Source organism: Sciurus carolinensis, chromosome 8 (genome assembly GCF_902686445.1).
Source record: "Sciurus carolinensis chromosome 8, mSciCar1.2, whole genome shotgun sequence".
NCBI classification, from domain to species: Eukaryota; Metazoa; Chordata; class Mammalia; order Rodentia; family Sciuridae; genus Sciurus; species Sciurus carolinensis.
In genome coordinates this window covers 8,269,763-8,288,452 of record NC_062220.1, presented here as the reverse complement: position 1 = coordinate 8,288,452, position 18,690 = coordinate 8,269,763, and the positions used below count along the sequence as shown (strand labels likewise).

The window sequence follows — 18,690 nt, the reverse complement described above, 5'->3', positions numbered from 1 at the left end:
ATGGATAAAGAAACTGTGGTATATATATACAATGGAATATTACTCAGCCATAAAGAATGATAAAATTATGGCATTTGCAGGCAAATGGATGAAATTGGAGAATATCATGCTAAGTGAGATAAGCCAATCTCAAAAAACCAAAGGACGAATGATATCGCTAATAAGTGGATGATGACACATAATGGGGGGTGGGAGGGGTTAGTGCTAGGGTTAGAGTTAGGGTTAGGGAGGGGGGCAAGAATGGAAGAAGGAAGGACTGTAAAGAGGGAAAAGAGGGGTGGGAGGGGTGGGGGGGAAGGGAAAAAATAACAGAATGAATCAAACAACATTACCCTATGTAAATTTATGATTACACAAATGGTAAGCCTTTACGCCATGTACAAACAGAGAAACAACATGTATCCCATTTGTTTACAATAAAAAAAAAAGAAAAGAAAAAGAAAAAAAATCCAAATTTCCAAATTGCAGGAATTATAACAATAAATGTATGCTTTCCCCCATTTGTAACTGGTGCATTATAATTATACATAATGGCAGGATTATTGTTATATTTTCATATATGCACACATTGTAACAATATAATTTAGCAAATCATTCCCTAGTATTTTTCTGCTTTTCTCTCATCCTCCCTCTCCCTGGTCCCTTTCCTCTACTCTACTGATCTCCCTTCAATTTGCATGAAAATCCCTTACCTCTCTTTCTATTCCTTTTCCTCTCTACCTTCCACATATGAGAGAAACCATATGACCCTTGACCTTCTAGGTTTGGCTTATTTCACTTAATATAATGTTCTTAAGTTCCATCCATTTTCTTGCAAATGACATCATTTCATTTTTCTTTATGGCTGAATAAAACTCCATTGTGTATACGCCATATTTTCCTTTGTCCATTTTTCTGTTGATGGATGCCTAGGCTAGTTCCATAGTTTGACTGTTGTGAATTGTGCTGCTATAAACATGGGTGTGCATGTATCACTGTAGTATACTGACTTCAATTCTTTAGGGTTAATACTGAGGGGTGGTATAGCTGGATCAAATTGTGGTTCCATGCCTAGGCTTTTGAGGAATCTCCATACTTCCTCCCATAGAGGTTGTAATAATTTACAGTCCCACCAGCAGTGTAACAGTGCTCCTTTTTCTCCACATCCTCTCCAGCATGTATTATTGTTTGTATTCCTGATAATTCCCGTTCTGACTGGTGTGAGGTGATATCTCAGTGTCGTTTTGATTTGCGTTTCCCTAGTTGCTAATAATGTTGAACATCGTTTTCGTATATGTGCTGGCCATTTGTATTTCTTCTTCTGAGAAGCATCTGTTTAGTTTGTTTGTCCATGTACTAAATGGATTATTTGTGGGGTTTTGGTGTTAAGTTTTTTGAGTTTTTATATATTCTGCGTATTAATCCTCTGTCAGGAGAGTAGTTAGCAAAGACTTTCTCCCATTCTGTGGTTTCCCCCATTTTCGTTAACATGGACTCAGCAGCAAGGACATGAATGCTGACTGAGATGTCCAGGGTCACACCTCAAGGTCACATATGTCACCTCATTTAATCCACACAAGACCCCTATAAAGTAGATCCTATTGCCAGTTCCTGTTTCACTTTTACAGGGAAGAAACTGAGATCAGATGAGTTAACTCCCCGAGGTCCTAGTAGGAGACAAGAGGGACTTGATCCCAGCTGTTCCAATTGCAGACACTCAACATTTCTCTTCTCAAAGTGAAATCTGCACTGGGCAGCGTTGCACAGGCCAAGAGGACTTTGTGCACCACCAGGGAAACAGGTGGAGGACCAGAGCTCAACCTCAGCTCTGCTCCACTTCAGTCAAGATCAGCAGCGTTGTTTTCATTGTGTTCAAGCACACATGGGAAAGTTTTTAAGAGCAGAGATAGGAAGATTGCTTATCGACTGTACTTAAAGGAAAGTCAACTTTCCTCATCCTCAAGAGAGGAGGTAATTTTTCATCCTGGAGGGAAGCAGCCCGGGAAGTGAGTTCCCATCTTTCCCTTGGAGACTAGGAGGTGGGCGCTTCTTCTGTGATGTTTACATTTCAGAGTGGCTCCCAGGTCCCTGAGAAAGACATTTCTCAATTGTAAAACTCCCTCAAAAAAGGCTTTTTAAAAGATTTACACCTCAAAGAGACAGAGAAAGAACTAACAATTACTGTACAAGTTTTCTAAAGTAAATACTCTAAGAACAGGAGGTCAGGGGTCCAAATGCCTGTCTGACTATTAGGCAAGCTGAGGGGAACTTAAAGTCATGTTGGTCAGTCAGTGTGCACACGGCCCCTTGCCTGGGATGACACCATGGCCAAGGAGCACCTGGAGACATTGTGTACTACCTTTAGCTATAGGCTGTGCAGAAAGTTTACATAACGCACAGAAAAACCCACCCTAACCAAGATGTGCACGCTCAGATGGCAACAGAGCCCCCATGGGGATGTACCACACTCAGTTATGGGGTCCATAATAGGAGACTGTAGTTGACAGGGATGGAGGTCAGGCTGGCACAAGGTGGGTAGTCCTGAAAGGCAGAGGGTCACTTCAAACACAAAGGGATGGGTCAACAAGAGAATCTCATGCAGAAGCTTTCCTCTCAGGGAATGAGACTCCTCCTTTGAGAGTCTCCATGGTGTGAAAAAAAGATCTTTCTTTTTCTTAGTTCCTTCCTTCCTTCCTTTTCTCCTTCCCTCCTTCCTTCCTTCCTTTCCTTCCTTCCTTTCCTTTCCTCTTACAATAAAGGCTGTCGAAGTCAACATGGATCCCAAGTCGACATCACATTCCTCCATTCTTCTTTCCATATCCCACAGGCCATTCTTCCGAAATTCTCTTCCCTTGGAGTCCTGGGCAGTATGCTGTCCTGCTTCTCCTCTGGCCGCAATTTCCACTGCTGTAGTCTCTCCTGCATTCTCCTCCTCTACTCGGCCACAGAGCCTCCTCTCTTCTCCATCCACACATTGTCTTGGATGATCTGATCCAGCCCAATATTTAATGGCTTTCAATACTACTTATGCACCAGTGACTCTTCAATTTAATCTCCAGGCTTCACTTTCTCAGGAACTCTGGACCCACTCATCCAGCTGCCTACCTGGACATCTAAAGAGCATCTCAGAATAAACATGGCAGGAAAAAAATCTTGGTGCCTATCCCACGCCTGTCGTCTACCAACCTTCCCCATCTTGGCAAATGACATCACTATCTACCCATTTTTTGCCTGACACTTGAAGTTACTCTTGATTTCCCTCTTTCCCTTCTTTCCGCCCCATCTCTCATTGCTCACCATCCAACGAGAGAGACCATACCACAAACACACCTACTGCCATGAGTCCCCCCTTGTCAACGCCACTTTGTTTCTTGCTTGGATGACTGTGACCAGTACTCTCCCTGGTCTCCAGGGTCACTACTTTGCTTGAACATGCCAGAGCTTGTTCCTGCTGTGTGGCATTTGCACTGGGTGTTCCCTCTCCTGAAATACCTACCCAGACATTGACAAGGCTGGCTTCTTCCTATCAATCTTATCTCAGCTTCCGTCACCTCCTTATGGAGACCTTCCCTGCAATCATGCAATCTGAAGTCGCCAGGTGTCCACCAATTTCAGTTCTCCTCGGGACTAGTAATAGGTTCATTTATTTTTGTGTCCTCCTACTAGAAGATAAGCTACCTGACACCAGAGACCGAGAATAATAAGGTCCAACCAACCACTGAGCAGAGGTTTCTCAGTGAACATTGGCTGAGTTAACAATGGACTGAATCAATAAATTAAATTGTAGAATTTCTGCTACTTCTCTGAGTTAATCTATTCAAAATTAGATCATCCCATTTCTAAAGCTAGAAGGTATTTTTCTATATACTCATTCTTCAAAACTCTTTTCTTAAAGTTTGATAATATTTGCCATCTTTGAAAATATCTTTTTCACCAGTGTCAGAGATTGAAATCAAGCATGACAGAAGAAAAAAAGGCCCCATTGGTTCAGTCTTGACCTTGAATATAGTTCTCCCCGACATTATATTGAGGTCTTGCCTCTTTGGAACTAGCTGAGATATCAGCTGGGAGCATAATTATAAGTTTCTGCCCCAAACCTGGATAACTTGTCTCTGGTTCCCCCAGAGATAGGAAGGGGTACCATAATGAGAGACCATCGTCATAAGCAAAAATAAATAAATAAGTAAAACTATTTGCTGGATAGAATCTAGTTTTTAAATGAGATCAATAAACTCTACACAAAGCAAAAATGCAAATGAGCACGGGAGTCGGCAGCCTGGACTGCACTCTGCTCCCAGCTGTTCGCCATGAGACTGACCAGCACTCTTCCTCTGTTCTCAGCCTGACCGCTGACCCAGAGCTCTGCCACGCTGTGCCAGAGTCAGCGGCTCGCTCCCTTCTCAACAGCGCTTCCCAAACCCAGCCCTACTCAGGCAAGAAGGGCCCTTCTCCACTAATGGTTGCCATTTACATTTCCTGCCCTTTAGTGAACAAAACTAATTAACTTTTGCAATTCCAGCTGTCAGTTTTAGGGTCAGAGTCTTAACATATAAAGAGAATAATGCTAGGCACAAGCTTTCCTCTTTCTGTATACACTCCCAACATAATGCAATTGATGGTGTTCTCTGAACCTCTTCTAGTCCTCAACGAGAAGGCTGTCTTGAACTACCTGCTTCCACCCAATCTGAGCTACTTACTTGAAGGCAGAGGTCATAAGTGTAGAAACTGTTAGGAGAAACGTTTTGAACCTCATATTGGAGGCCAACTTACTTTCTGTGTAAAGTTGCTCACAGGCCGCAAGAGCAAAACCTTCAGGGACTCTGGTCTCCCATTCTAACTTTCTCATGGCAATTGGAGTGGTCTGACCCAGAGAAGGCATGTTAATAGAAAGGCACCAGTTTTGCTGTTAAAAACTGTCCAACAAGTTTATCAAATAATTATGACATAGTTTTTTTATTCTTCCAATAAAGACTCAACCAAACTTCATGATAATAAATGGCAAGAGTTCATAGAAAATGACTGTTTAATAATAGTGTAAGTGACTCAAATATCCAACGGATAGGTCCACACAAGCCCATCGTTCCTTCTGCAGTACACTAACGAAGTGAGAGAGGAGGTACCCACTTCTGTCGCCTCTGCCTTCTCCTTTCATGGGCCTCATTTTTTTTCAAGTCCACTTGATATTCAGAATTGCGGGTCTCTCCTCATTTCATGGTCCTCTTGTCACATCCTGACAGGGTTGCTCATTCCTTTTAATCTTTCTTTCATTTTTACAAAATTCCCAATTCCACTCTTTCTCCCTCGCTGACACCCACTTGAGTGTCCTGTATGTGTGCCTTCTAACCCACCCTCTATGCATTTGTTCAAAAAATATGAATGTTCTTAAACATTTGTAGCATGATTTTTTGTGCCTCGTGTTTTATGTAAACGGTATTGTACTACAAACCCCATTCTGTTTCTTCACCTTCTTACTCAGCCTTGTGTTTCCAAGATCTCTTTGTGCAATACTGTGAATTCCATTCTGTGAATACGTTCCATTATGGGGATGACCTACACATCAGTTAGTCCATCTCTTAATGATGAATACCTGGGTTTCTCCCAACTCTGCTACCGCAAATAATCTTCAGTGAGCTTATTCTGTCCAGAGTTAGCCAGTCGAAGGCCATGTGTGTTCGAATCTCACTAAGTATTGCTCTTGATCTAGCACCTTCTGAGGGCACATACCAAACTTTGTTCATTGCATTCCTATGAGTAGTCCTTCCCACAGCAGCTTTGTATACTTCAGGGCATTTCGCTAGGGAGGCTGTTGGTGAGTCTCTCCATTAATCGTTCCTTAGACTGACGTACAATTCCCATCTTTACCGACAGTGTTCTTCATCTCACAGTTTCATTTCTGCTCTGGGAACTAGTACACCAGTATCTTAAAAAAAAAAAAAAAAAAAATTAGTTAGTTGTTGATGAACCTTTATTTTATTTATTTATAGGTGGTGCTAAGAATCAAACCCAGTGCCTCACAGACGCTAGGCAAGTGCTCTGGCCACCACCCAGCCCCATAGTATCTTCTTGTTAATATTTGCCTGGTGCTTTTTTGTACCGGCGTCTGCATTTTTGTCTAAATGTGCCTCCTACATACCATATTGCTGAATCTTTTAAAAATCTACTCTGATAATGTCTGTCTTTTCATATGTGGATGATCACAGCAGTTATTTGGGGCTGTGTTTCTGCATTCTTGCTTCATTGTGTTCTTTGTTCATTATGTTTTGCTTGTATCCCACCCCCACCCCAATCTACTTCCTATTGAATATTATTCTATTAATTTAAAAGCTGGACATCGACTTTCATTTCCCTGGCCTCTGCCAACATGGTAAGTCCCCTAGTGCTGGTCTTTCCCTGTCACCCACTAAGATGTACTAGTATCCACACTGTCCTCCTGAGTGAAACAGGAACCCTGGTACATGCTGACCTCCTGCCCACCCGCCACCTGCGAGGCGACACCTTCTGTAGTTTTAACTGCGGAGTATCATAAATATATTTACTCACAATTATTAGAAAACAGTGGTATTTAAGTTTTTCTTTTTATTGACTCCTACTTCCCATGCCCTCTAATTTCCTCCAGGATTCCTTTTTCTTTTGATTCAGTTTGATTCCCAGCACTACAAAGGCAAAAAGAGAGACTAACCCCAAAGGGACTCCTTCTGGGACCTTGCTGCCTACAAATGCCTCAGCTGCTTCCCATATTCAAATCAACACCCTGAAGATATTGGTTGACTATCTTTTCAAGCCAGCACTGCTGTTGAAGGGTTTGACACGGTTTACGTTCTTATCCTTGTCTTTTGTCCCTGAAAGTTTTTAAGAACTTCTTTTTTTATTTAGTTTTCATAACTTCACTAGAATGCAGAAATTTGTAACGCTTTGTGGGTCATGGATCCTTCTGGAAATCTGGAGAAGCCTCTATCTACCATCCCAGAATAATGTCTTATATGAAGGAAGTAAGATATACACAATTACAAAAGAAACATAATAAACTGAAATAAAGTCATCAAACCATTTAAAACATCAAATTTGTGATACACTTAGTAATACCTGTTTTTCAATACTAGACTTTAAGTAACAAAACCTAGTGTGAAACCTGGTAACTACCATAATTTCAAAATAATCAAGAACCTGAGTGATTTTTTTTCAATCTATAACTTTAAGGTAACATGAAAATTCCTTTTATTTCTATTGACAGCAGTATACAAGTACTGCTAATGCTACTGTGATTATTCCTACATTCCTAACTGAAGGAGATGCTAAATTTCTTCTAGAAGTTAATGCAAGTAAAGATGAAGGCTTTTCCAGGAAGTTTTCTCGGAGACCTGTGTGTGGGTCTCAGGTTAAGATCCACAGCCGTGGATGTAGATGTTGTTTTGTTGTGGTGGTTGGCTTTTCTACCCTCTTGAGGACTTCAATTCAAACTCTAACACTGAGTCTTCTAGAAAATTCTGACGTTCTGTGTCTTGAAACAGGTCATTGTGTTGATGCCATCCTTTTCAAGAGGCTGCTGTTAAGCAGATGTTGGCATTTCTACTTCCTCCCTTTGTAGTTCTCAGTTTTTCATTTTTTTTAAATCTCTTTGTCCTTTCCTGGTGCTCTCAGGAAGGTATTTTGATCCATATTCCAACACACTGAGATGTTCTTTAGCTCTGTTTCTATTCTGCCACTCAACCCCTCCAAAGAAACCTTTTCTTCAGCAATTGTAAGTTTTCTCATTTCAATATCTCCTACCTCTTCATATTCACAATAGTTTGTCTTCTAGCCATGTTTCCAGTTTCAGGAAGGTACCATTATGCTAATTTTGCTCCTACTCCCTGTCAGCACCACAATGCAGCCGGCCCCTGCGTTAATGGCACGTCCTTCTGCTCTCCCTGGTTCTGCCTCTGCCGGGGCAGGTGCAGCAGTGTGTGGTCTTCCACAGTGCTCGCTGTCCTCACAGGTCTCACCACGTAGGACCCGAACTGGACTTCTCGCAGAGAGCTGAGGCTATGACGAAGACTCCTGCCTCAGGACGCAGAGTCCTGATGTTGCTGTCCCTCTCTTCCTTTCCCGTGCCCAACTCAAGTCAAAGTGCCCACACTCAACTTCAAAGTGCCTCACTCCCACTCAGACAGGACTGTCGTCTGCTGGTGCTGATTCCTATCAGGGACTTATCACATAGGTGATTCCGTGCCCTCACCACACAGGCCTCATTAGTAACAATCTCATTCCACACTGAAAAGTCTGTCTCAAAAATCGCCAATCCAATAGTCTTGTGCTGCCATCTCACTTTCCCTGAGTTCCTTTGTAACCTCACCCTCCTTGAAGTCTTGACTGGGAAACACTCTGCCATTTTGTTCTCGCCTCTCTGCTGACTTTCTTCTCTTTCCCCTTCTCAATCCTCTGTTCTTCGTCCTCTACCTTCTTGGCATGGAAAGCCCAGGCCTCACTGAAGGCAGGTTATCAGAGCTGTGCTGATTCCTTCGGGATCAGCCAGCCCAGCCCTGACCTAGGAATGCCATCTGCAGAGACTTGTCTGAAGTCTGGACTCTGGGGTAATGGGACTAAGGTGCTGAGTGAATGTTGGTGCTGGGAATTCCTCAGTCTGAATTGAAAGGTACTAGCTATGGGTGTTTAAATAAATTCTTTAAAAAACAGATGGTAAAAACAGAAAAAAGAGGGAGAGACATGGGGAATGTAAGATCAGCAGAGAGATACTAATTTTGCTTCAAATATGAGTGGAACTTCTCAGCAGGACACACCATATGCACAATCACGTACAGATATTTGTCAAAGGAATATTTAGAGTTCTCAGCTGAGATATTTGAAGTTTGGGTTTGCATTAAAGTTTACTAAAGTACCTGTCAAATGTTTAAAATTTGGATCTGACCAGGAAGTGGCAATTTGGCACTAGACTCTCACATCCCCACCTATAAACTTGGAACTGTGGGACCCCAGGCAGAGTGATGCCCTCTGAAGTCAGTGCTGGCAAACTGAGCGCAGGCAGAAGGATCAACCACCCCCACCAGCCAGGGTCCAAAGCCCATACCTGCTGTGGCTTCAAAATCACAGTGTTAAGCTTTTGTACTAATTTTTTAAAAGTATGATTTCAGGGATGGCACCAAAGAAGTGTCCCTTCTCTGCTGACCTGGAGATGGGTTCAGTCATTCACATTCAATTGTGATCATTGTGTTTCCCCTTCAGCCTAGCCACCTGTGGCTTCAGGGACAAGTGGTAAATGGCCTAGCCTATCTCCGGTGTTTAGCAGTCTTCAGCGTTTTCCACACATAAGCACAGCAAAACCTAGGAAAATACCAGATGGGAGAAGAGGGAGCCTTTGTGATTCACTCCTCAAGTCCACAGGGCTGCTATCACAAAGCCACAGGTATAAAAATAAAGAGATCACCTGGCTGTCAGTCTGGCCACTTGCTATCTCTGTGACATCGCACAAATCATCTTGCTGGGTGTCAGTTTCCTCACCTGTAAAATGGGGGTCATAATAATACTTATCTTTGAGAGTTGAAATATGTGAGGTTTTGGGACGGCACCTGGTACAGCCAATATTCTGTTAAAATGAGTGTACCCTGCCTCCACAGCCTCCAGAACCTCTCAGCTCAGTCCCCATTACAGAACAAGTTTCATTTAGACACAAATGATTGCTTTCTTCTATTGGAAACTTGTACTCCTTCATTCTTTATTTTGAAATTTTCTTTTAGTTTAATAGTTTGGAGGCACATATTCTACATGTCCTTTATTCTATCCATGCAGTGATAATGAGCTAAAAAAAAATCCATTCTGCTGAATGAAGCTATGAATGAGCACTCCTGAGCCAGATCCAAAGGAGGAGTTCTCCAAAACCTCCTTCTCTGAGCATGGAAAGGCCTTTTCCATGCATGCCCTTCAAGACCCTGCTGACAAAGGACTCACGGATCGATATCTGTCAATCTTGTGGCTCTGCACTGAAAAATGGGGACGAATTTATTTTAACTCCCTCCACCACTAGAGACTAGCCACTCTAGGATTCAGATAACTGTGTGCGTTTGTTTTACACATCAGCATTAACACATAGGTTTTGTGTTGGTTCAACTTGACATGACAGTATCACACAGAACCCAAGAAATAGCAGGTGTAACATCTGCAACTCTGGGCAGTCCACCAATTCAAGCACACAGCCGCTTTCCCTCTCACCTACCCAACAGGAATGGCTGCCACGTAGAAGAGTCAAGATTGGAGTGGGTCACCTGGACAGAGGAGTCACAGCTTTGCCCCCTCCACCCAATCTTCATATCATGCAGTCACAGGCTCAAGGTCCCTGTGCTGGCTCAGGGTTCCCCCAAACCAGGCACAGTCCTACTGCAGATGGAATAGAGCAGTTGCCCACTCTGACTCTGTGATGTCCATGCAGTTAAAAGGTGGACTTCGAGATCACTCTGAGGCAGGCTGGGTCAGTCGGACTTAACGCTAACCCTCTATTGATTGTCTTTGTCTGCCAGGCTGCCTTAACAAAACACCACAGACTGGGCAGGTTGAACTACAGAAATTTATTTCTTCATATTCTGGGGGCTTAGAAGGTCAGTAGTATGTTTTTTGGTTTTTGGGGTTTTTTTTCCCTAAAGTCTCTCTCCTTGGTTTTCAGAGCACGGTCTTCTCCCTGTGTCTTCACATGATCTTTTCTCTGTGCTAGCACATTCCTGGTCTCCTTCTCTTCCTAGACGACACCAATTACACTGGATTAGGATCTCATTCTATAACCTTGTTTAAACTTGAAACCGCTCTGAAGACCTCATACAGTCCAAATAGAGTCAGGTTTGGGGGGGGATCCAATGCAGTCCCTAACACTCATGATACCTTTGGCATCAGATTTATGTACGCTCAACATCTTAGCCATGATTGACTTATTTCAACTCTGGGCTTATTTCAACTCTGTAGAATTATGCTTATATTCATTAATAGTAACAATCAGAACACCACTATTAACTGAGCCTACCCGTTATGAAGATGTCCTGCAAGGTGGACATTGTTAAACTAATGTTATACCTAAGAAGATAGATTCAAGGAGGACCTGGGACCATCACACAGGCAGTGAGGCACGACACCAATTCACAAAAATGGATCTCTGTGACCCTCGTTCATGCTTTCCTCATCTGTTTGCTGCCTCCATATGTCAAGCTGTGCCCAGCTCACTGTGTGGCTGTTTGTGATCACATTGGTTATCCACCTTCAGGCAACAAGCATGTCTCCACCTGCCATTTTAGAAAGGCCTTCCCAGCCTTACGAAGCCAGTGAGCTGACCTGTGGCTTTGCCCTTCTCAGCATCTTGCAGCCACTCCCAGCTCATCCCAGTGACCCCGTCCCACCTACGCTCACCTCCCCACTCCATCTCCAGATCCCACTTAACCCTCCTTGACTTTACCTTTCCCATAGTGGTTACACCTTTTAACATGCAAAAAGGACTTGGTTCACATGCCAGGACAGTGGCAGAAAAGTGGCCAGTCTGAGTGGGCAAAGTTGCTCTGGAGCACAACTTATCTTCTTAGAACACTATTAAGCTCTGAGTTTGAAGACAGTGTATTTTTTTATTTTTCCTCTTGATATTATTTTTGCTCTTTTTGTTTAATGCAATACCTGATTCTTTTGCCCCCACCTTCTGTACATTTGATGGTTGTATTATTCATTATGGGTAGTTACAGCATTTCCATAATTAATCTTTAATTGCAACACTTGCATAGCATTTCACATGAAAAATGGTATACAATTAAACCCACATCTCACCTTGGATAATTATCACAGGTCTGACTAATGTGCATGAAGCCGTGGCATGGCAGGAGGCTTTCTCCAATGACAATGTTTTGATTTCCTAATTAACAAAGGTTAAGTAGCATTTTTCCTTGAAGACCTATAATTTAAATTTATGACATTTGCCACAAAGAAAGATTTCTACAAAGCAATAAGTTGCACTCAGTTTTCACCGGTTCTAACATATTAACATCTTTTGCATAATATGTAATGACCATTTTCAGCATAAAAGATTTTTTTTCTTCATATTGACTAGATCAGGAAAAGTACTTTCCAGTTCACTGGCCCAACTAAATAAATCAGGGGGCCACTGAAGTAAGAAAAAGGCTCAATTTTATTTAGTTTTCCTTTTGTAGTGACAAATGGCCATTCCATTCACTTTCTTTATAAATTAACAAGTAGTGAAAAAATTATTTAATTTAATGAATGCAACTAATAAAAATTAGACTTAGTCATATGTTGTGATGAGTTCGAAAGAAGAGAAAAAAAAGTCAACAATGCAGAAAAGAAAAAGACAAGAAGTTTCAAGAGGAAGAGTTACTTATTGAAAGATGGGGAGTCACGTAAGCACAAAAGAAAACGTTATAAATCATGGGTTGGAGCGATTTAGAGCTGGGGACCCAGGGAGATCATCTAGCTCAGCCCACATTGCTATGGATGGGAAAACGGATGCCGAGAGACATCAAGCGATCGGATGAAACCCAAGGACCTACCAAAGGCAGTCAGCCTCCCTGAATGGGAGAGAGACACAAGCACAAATGCAGGGACCAACATAGATGGAGACCCTCAGAACACCCAGGACCGCAGGCAGGAGCACGCAGCAGGAACACTCTGCTCCCTGGAGACCCCTCTGCAGTGAGCCTGTGTCCTTAAGTACCCAAGTATGAAATTTATATATCTAAATTTTTGTCTTAATGATATAACAAAAATGCAATCTGATATAGATTTGCTCTGCTAATTGACCCTTTTTAAATCTCCATTCTTGACCATTTGCTTAGAGTCTTTTTTAAATCTCAAGCTTCTTAGTCCTTGCTGAGGATCCATTAAATGCAAATTATTTCCAAATTAAAATATGTTCTAAAAAGATTAAAGGTTAAAATGTTGAAAGAAATAAAATCTCAAGAGAATTAGGAGAAAATAGTTAAATAATTATATTAATTTAGAATAGAGAAGGTCTCCATAAGCCTAATATTAAAGGCAGAAACCACAGAAATAAGACACATGGATGTGACCACATCCTTAACCAAAACTTTCATAGAGCAAAAGAAATACCTTGTACAAGTTAAAAGATACAGGATGGAAAAATATAATCACAAAATGCAAAGCAAAGAGTAAAATGTGTGTTCAGGCTGGGGATGCCACTCAGTGTGAGCTTGCTTGCCGAGCAAGCGTGAGGCCTGGGGACCCTTCGCAGTAGCTCATGCACATAAAAATGCATGTCTTCAGATCCAGTAGTCACACCTGGACGCATAACTCACTGATTCTAAGGGACCAAAGCTAAGGAAAAACAGGAGAAGTGTGCCAACATCTTTGCAAGATCATATTGTCACAACACACTGTAAAATGGAAACTGGAAAAAGCTGAAAAGTCCGTTGGTATCGAAGAGCAGATGAAGTCATGGCCCCTCCACAGAGAGAGACTGTGCCGCTATTAGACACCGTGTGCCAGTTGTCCATGTGTCACCTGGAAAATGTTCTGTGACACATTAAGTGCAAAAAGCGAGTTTGAAGGACCATAGGGATATTACAGTCCCATTTCTTCCTTGATGTTATTTTTTGTACATCTGTATGTTCACAGATAAAATTAGGCTGGTCACTAAAAATAGTTGCATCTGAGTAATCTTACAGTTCTCTTTTATATTTTGCTTATCAGTATGTTTACTGTTTCCACAATGAAAAACTATGAATTACAGTGATAGTCAGTCCAAAGGTGAAGGGGATAGCTAGAGATCGGTGACTTAGAAATTTCAGTGTATTTTGATGGGACGTAATTGTGTCAATTGACTAGTAATAAAAATTTGAACAGCTATGCATTTATGCAATAAAGGCACTTTGGAAAACCCTATCGCAAGAACGAAAGCCATAGTGGCTAAAATGATGGATGCCAAGATGAAATCCTAGCACACAAAGATCGGCAAATGGGTTGAAATTCTTCCAAATCAGGCAAGGCCCCAATTCTCCTCAGCACAGAGGTGTGGAGCTAGACTGACGAGCAGATGGCTCAATGGAAGCCCTTCAAAGCAGTTGCTTTAATAACTTCTGCCCTCCACCACCCCCAGCTTTGATCACAAAGGGCATTGGACTCCCTTCAATTAATCTTTTATTCAAATAGTTTATGAAGTTAAAATGTTCCCTGGAGAATCATTCAAGATGATGTGCTTCCCGACAGAGAACTGCAAGGCTTGGGTTTAGATAGATAGTGGAAGGATTTCTTTGCCATCTCATGGATGAAGCTTCACAGACGTAAGCAGAGGTGACCTGTCTCGGGTCTCCTGGGGTGCTCTTCTTCTCAGGACAGTAGTTGAAGAGATCAGAATCAATCCCAGCCTAACCTTCTTAGCCAGACTCTAGCCACCCTGTCGATGGCTCCACTGGGAAAAACATCCAAACCCCTATTCGTCATCACTGGTCAGTTAAGAATACAGGCTCCAGAATAGGACAGCGCTGATACAGCTTTGCCGTGTGGCACTTTGAGTCCTGGAGTAAACCCCTTCCCTTCCCCCAGCCTCAGTGTCCTTGTCTGTACCTACCTTGGCAGGTCATTGTGAGAATCAGGTGAAAAACTTAAGTGAGGTGCTAGGTCGACTACCTTCTGCACAGCTATCAAAGACAGAGTAAACTGAGTTTTATTTTTATTAGATCTCTTTTCTAAAACCTCATCAGTTATTTCTTCCAATAATTTTATCAACTATTCATTTTGGGTATATATTTCCAGAAAAGTTATTATTCTAAGATACAGACATATATAAATTTGTGTTCCTTCTTACATACAAGCTGCCTTTTTAAAAAATGGCAATAGCCAAGGATATTACAGACACAAGTAAATCCACTTGTGACATATACTTTAATGAATCCTTCTATGAAGTTTGTTAGGAAGATTTTAGTACTTTCAGGCACATGAACCTCAGCCTAACTCTAATAACTTATTTCAAAATTCACAATAAACATGCTCTTTGTGGTATGTGTTCTTGCAAAGACATTTAGACTAAAGCAATGAAATCTAACCCAATCCAGTCATAAATATGACTTCTGTATAAAATGATCAATTCCAACTCCCAACACCCCGGACAAGTCCCAGATACCCTTAATGTGAACCTCAAAGCAAAGCATTTCATGAGAGGAGAACCAAAACGTACAATCACATTTCAAATGGATTTATGCCTTCTGACTAATTGGCTTGTTAACTATGCTAATATATTCATGTCTCTCTGCCTTTTTATATTTCTTCCAGTAGATAATGCTATAGAACTGAAAGTCACGAGATTAAAGAGCAAAGAAACTAAAGACTTGCATAAACCTCTTTTCTATAGGAAACCAGATTACACGATTTTTGTGTATCTCCAAACGGTTTATTTCTGTAGCAAATTTCTTGCTTCTCGGAAGACAGGCTCTTTTAATTAGGGAGTATAGCCTAAAGGGAAAAGCTTTAACTTTTTCTGTTTAGACAAGAGCAACTTGAAAGCGACAGTACTGGATGCTCTCAGCAGTCTTACGCCCACAATTGTTCGGTCACGATGAGTGAAGACCGACACCCAGGCTGAGTTCTTCCCTGTGACCTCTTGCATTCTGTCATTCCCAGGTGGCGCTGGAGGGCAGCAAGGCTTTCTGGGTTGCATCCGCTCCTTGAGGATGAATGGAGTGACACTTGACCTGGAGGAAAGAGCCAAGGTCACATCCGGGTTCAAATCTGGATGCTCGGGCCACTGCACCAGCTATGGGACCAACTGTGAGAACGGAGGCAAATGCATAGAAAAATACCATGGCTACTCCTGCGATTGCTCCAACACGGCCTACGATGGGACCTTTTGCAACAAAGGTAAGGCAGCACCGGTTCCAGACCCATTCTGTGACATCTTTCTAAGCGCACATCGTCTACTGAATGTGGGGTTTTTTGGATGGAAATGAATGCATTTTATTCTGAGGGTCAGGTTATTAGAATTCCTCTCCCACCTCAGGGAGGAAGTTCCCCAAATCATTCCCTGAATGTGCTGTGTCAGCACCGCTGGGGTTTAGCCTAGACTGACACCCACCCATCAAGGCATCAAGGAGCTCTCTTGTGAGTATACTCGAGTCCAGTCTTAGCAACTGGAGGGACAGTGGGCTGCAGCAAAACCCCTGGACTGCAACAGAGCCAATCAACAGCATCTCTGAGCACCATGTTTTTCTAGTCTTAAACAAGTACTTGAATCTGCTTTAAATTGTGCAGAGCCCGTGAGCAGAATACGAGGGCCCAAAACACAGGCATGTATTCATTTGGGGCATTCCCTGTGACCCCAAGTGACCAGGAGAAAGTCATTCAACTCGTCTGTGGCTTCATTTCTCATGTGTAAATAAGGATGAAGAGAGGTGTGGCTGGCGCTTTTCCCAAACTACAATAGAAATGCATGTCAATCACTCTTCTCTCTCAATGAATGTGCAGCATTTGGACAAAGTTTTATGTACACGGTTGGTGCATCTCTTAATAAGATGCTTTACATAAGTAGCCCACTCGTGCCCTCATAAACATATGGAGGGTGGTTTCTGCTGGTGTTAGTCACACAGGTGCCACATACAGAAGAAGGAATTGTTCCACAGCGTTGCTGTACTTGCAGGCTACTGCCTGTCAGGCTAGAATATGAGCATGCAAATGAGATCAGACAGAGTTTAAAGAATGAGCATGAGACGACAACAACAAAGGTGGAAAGAACACCATTGCTGAATAATGCCATCACATATTAACAGTGCTGTTACAGTACATTTTTCTGCTCCAAACAACATGGTTCTGAGATTTTCCTGTGGCATACAATGGGACGGACTTGCAGAGCACATTAATTTTGCACTTGGAGAAATGACAGTCTTGCAATTACCATTCATTGTGCTTGATGCTAATTTAATGCAGTCGCTTCCCTTGCCAAAGTACCGTCTGAATGCAATCAAATAAGCAGGAATGCCTGGGACATTCCACTATGTAAGTTACAATTTAAAGGAAATCACGCCCCCCTTATTTTGGGAGATTTAGGTTAAACACAGTAGCTCACACAAAATCTCTGCGGGTTAATAGGCAAGATTCATGAATATAAAAGCAGGGACATATTTTCAGTTTAGCTAATGTAAGTGAAGCCTGTGTGTTTCCTTTGACATCATTTTGAGGGGTTTACACAAAAGACATCTAAATAGTCTCTTAATATTTGTTCAGTAGGATGGATTACATTTGATTCAATTAGTGGCTTTAACAAAAAAAGTCAAATTAAAAACTGCACAATATATTTATTTGGAAAGGCTTTGTGAGCATCCTTCTGAATGAAGACAAGTATGGAACACGTTTGGGGGGAAATGACATTGGCGCTGGGTTAGAGGAATCCTGTGGCCAAAGAGGGGGTGCAGGGTGGCGTGGTCTGCACTGAGCAAGCTCCTTCATGCACCAGGAGAGGATGAGAGGATCTTCCTGCTGAGGCTCCAGCTGGTACTTCTGCTCTGGGCCTCACCACCTGGGTGACCTGGTGCCTAAACAGCAATTCCTGTGACCACCACCACCCAGATGCTGCAGCCAAACCCTGAACCTCTAGAAAGAGGACCACACTCATTGGCCAAAGAATGAGCTCTCTGAGGTCGCTCCCTGTCCTCCTCTGATGTAGGTCTGTACCAAGAGGATGCAGTAAAATGTTCACAGTATCTTGCTTGGTGAATAAAGCAAGACCCAACCCACTGCACACAACCAGATTACATGGTTATGTAAAATCAAAAGTACACACGCATATGCACATGGAGGTGAGGAAAACAAACTGACAGTACATGACAAAAATGTTTTTCAGAACAATTCAAATACTGGCATTTTTTTAAGTTTCTTTGTGGCTTACCTATATCTTCTAATATTTGTAGAATGACACATTACTTCTAATTTCATTCTTTTTTTTTTTTTTACTTCTTGATTAAAAATAACAGTAGGAGGCAGAGTTCTTGCCCCAGTTATTTAAGAGTTAACTGTCTCTGGTCAGAAAACACCTACCTATTAACTAAAAATCATTACACATCTACTCATACTCTCTGGAGTGGAGTAGCATGTCAAGTGAAGATTGCATATAATTAAGTTACCCTTGAAAATCCATCTCGGTGCATTTAATGGAGTCCATTTTTTCATAGGGGTCCCAAGCGATCGCCCTTCCTATGGCCTTTCTGAGACCAGGTTGTGTGAGAATGAAAAGCCTGAGGCACTTGTATCTCACTCAGACCACTGAGAGATTCCGCTAGGACTGGCTTGGGTTCCCATGGGGCCCAAGGGGACCGGCAGATCGGCCAGGTCTCCCCCTGTGTAGTGTTAGCTGCCCTGGGGGAACAGGGAACCAGCAGCCCACACTATTAAATTCTGTCGCTCTTTCTCCTCTACCTCCTTTTCCCTCTCCCTCCTCTCCCCCCATCAGTGCCATCGTTATCTGGGTATCTACTCCTCCCTCTGACTCCACCCCACCCACTTTCCCTCTCTCCCTTTCTTTTGCTTGAGTGCAAGGTTGAATTTGTAAGTCATGTTTCTGTGGCTGCCACATCATTGAACTTAGGAAGACAGAGCTGAGTCCAAACAGGTCCCTCGTAATTCTGTTTTGCTTTGTGGATGATATATATAAAGTCTATCACCCACCAGCAAGAAAAAAAAAAAAAAAAACCCACATTTGTGAAGTTCTTGCCTCTGGTCTAACCTCCTATTGGA

General features: G+C 42.3%; 1 protein-coding gene across 2 annotated transcripts in view; it reads left to right on the top strand.

Moving 5' to 3' along the window:
* Nucleotides 1-18,690, top strand: part of Cntnap2 (contactin associated protein 2) — a 1,961,892-nt gene that overhangs the window by 1,751,586 nt on the left and 191,616 nt on the right. For both annotated transcript variants that reach the window (XM_047561468.1, XM_047561470.1), the window contains exon 18: nt 15,589-15,825. In XM_047561468.1, the coding sequence (XP_047417424.1) occupies nt 15,589-15,825 (237 nt within the window). The remainder of the gene's footprint in view (nt 1-15,588; nt 15,826-18,690) is intronic.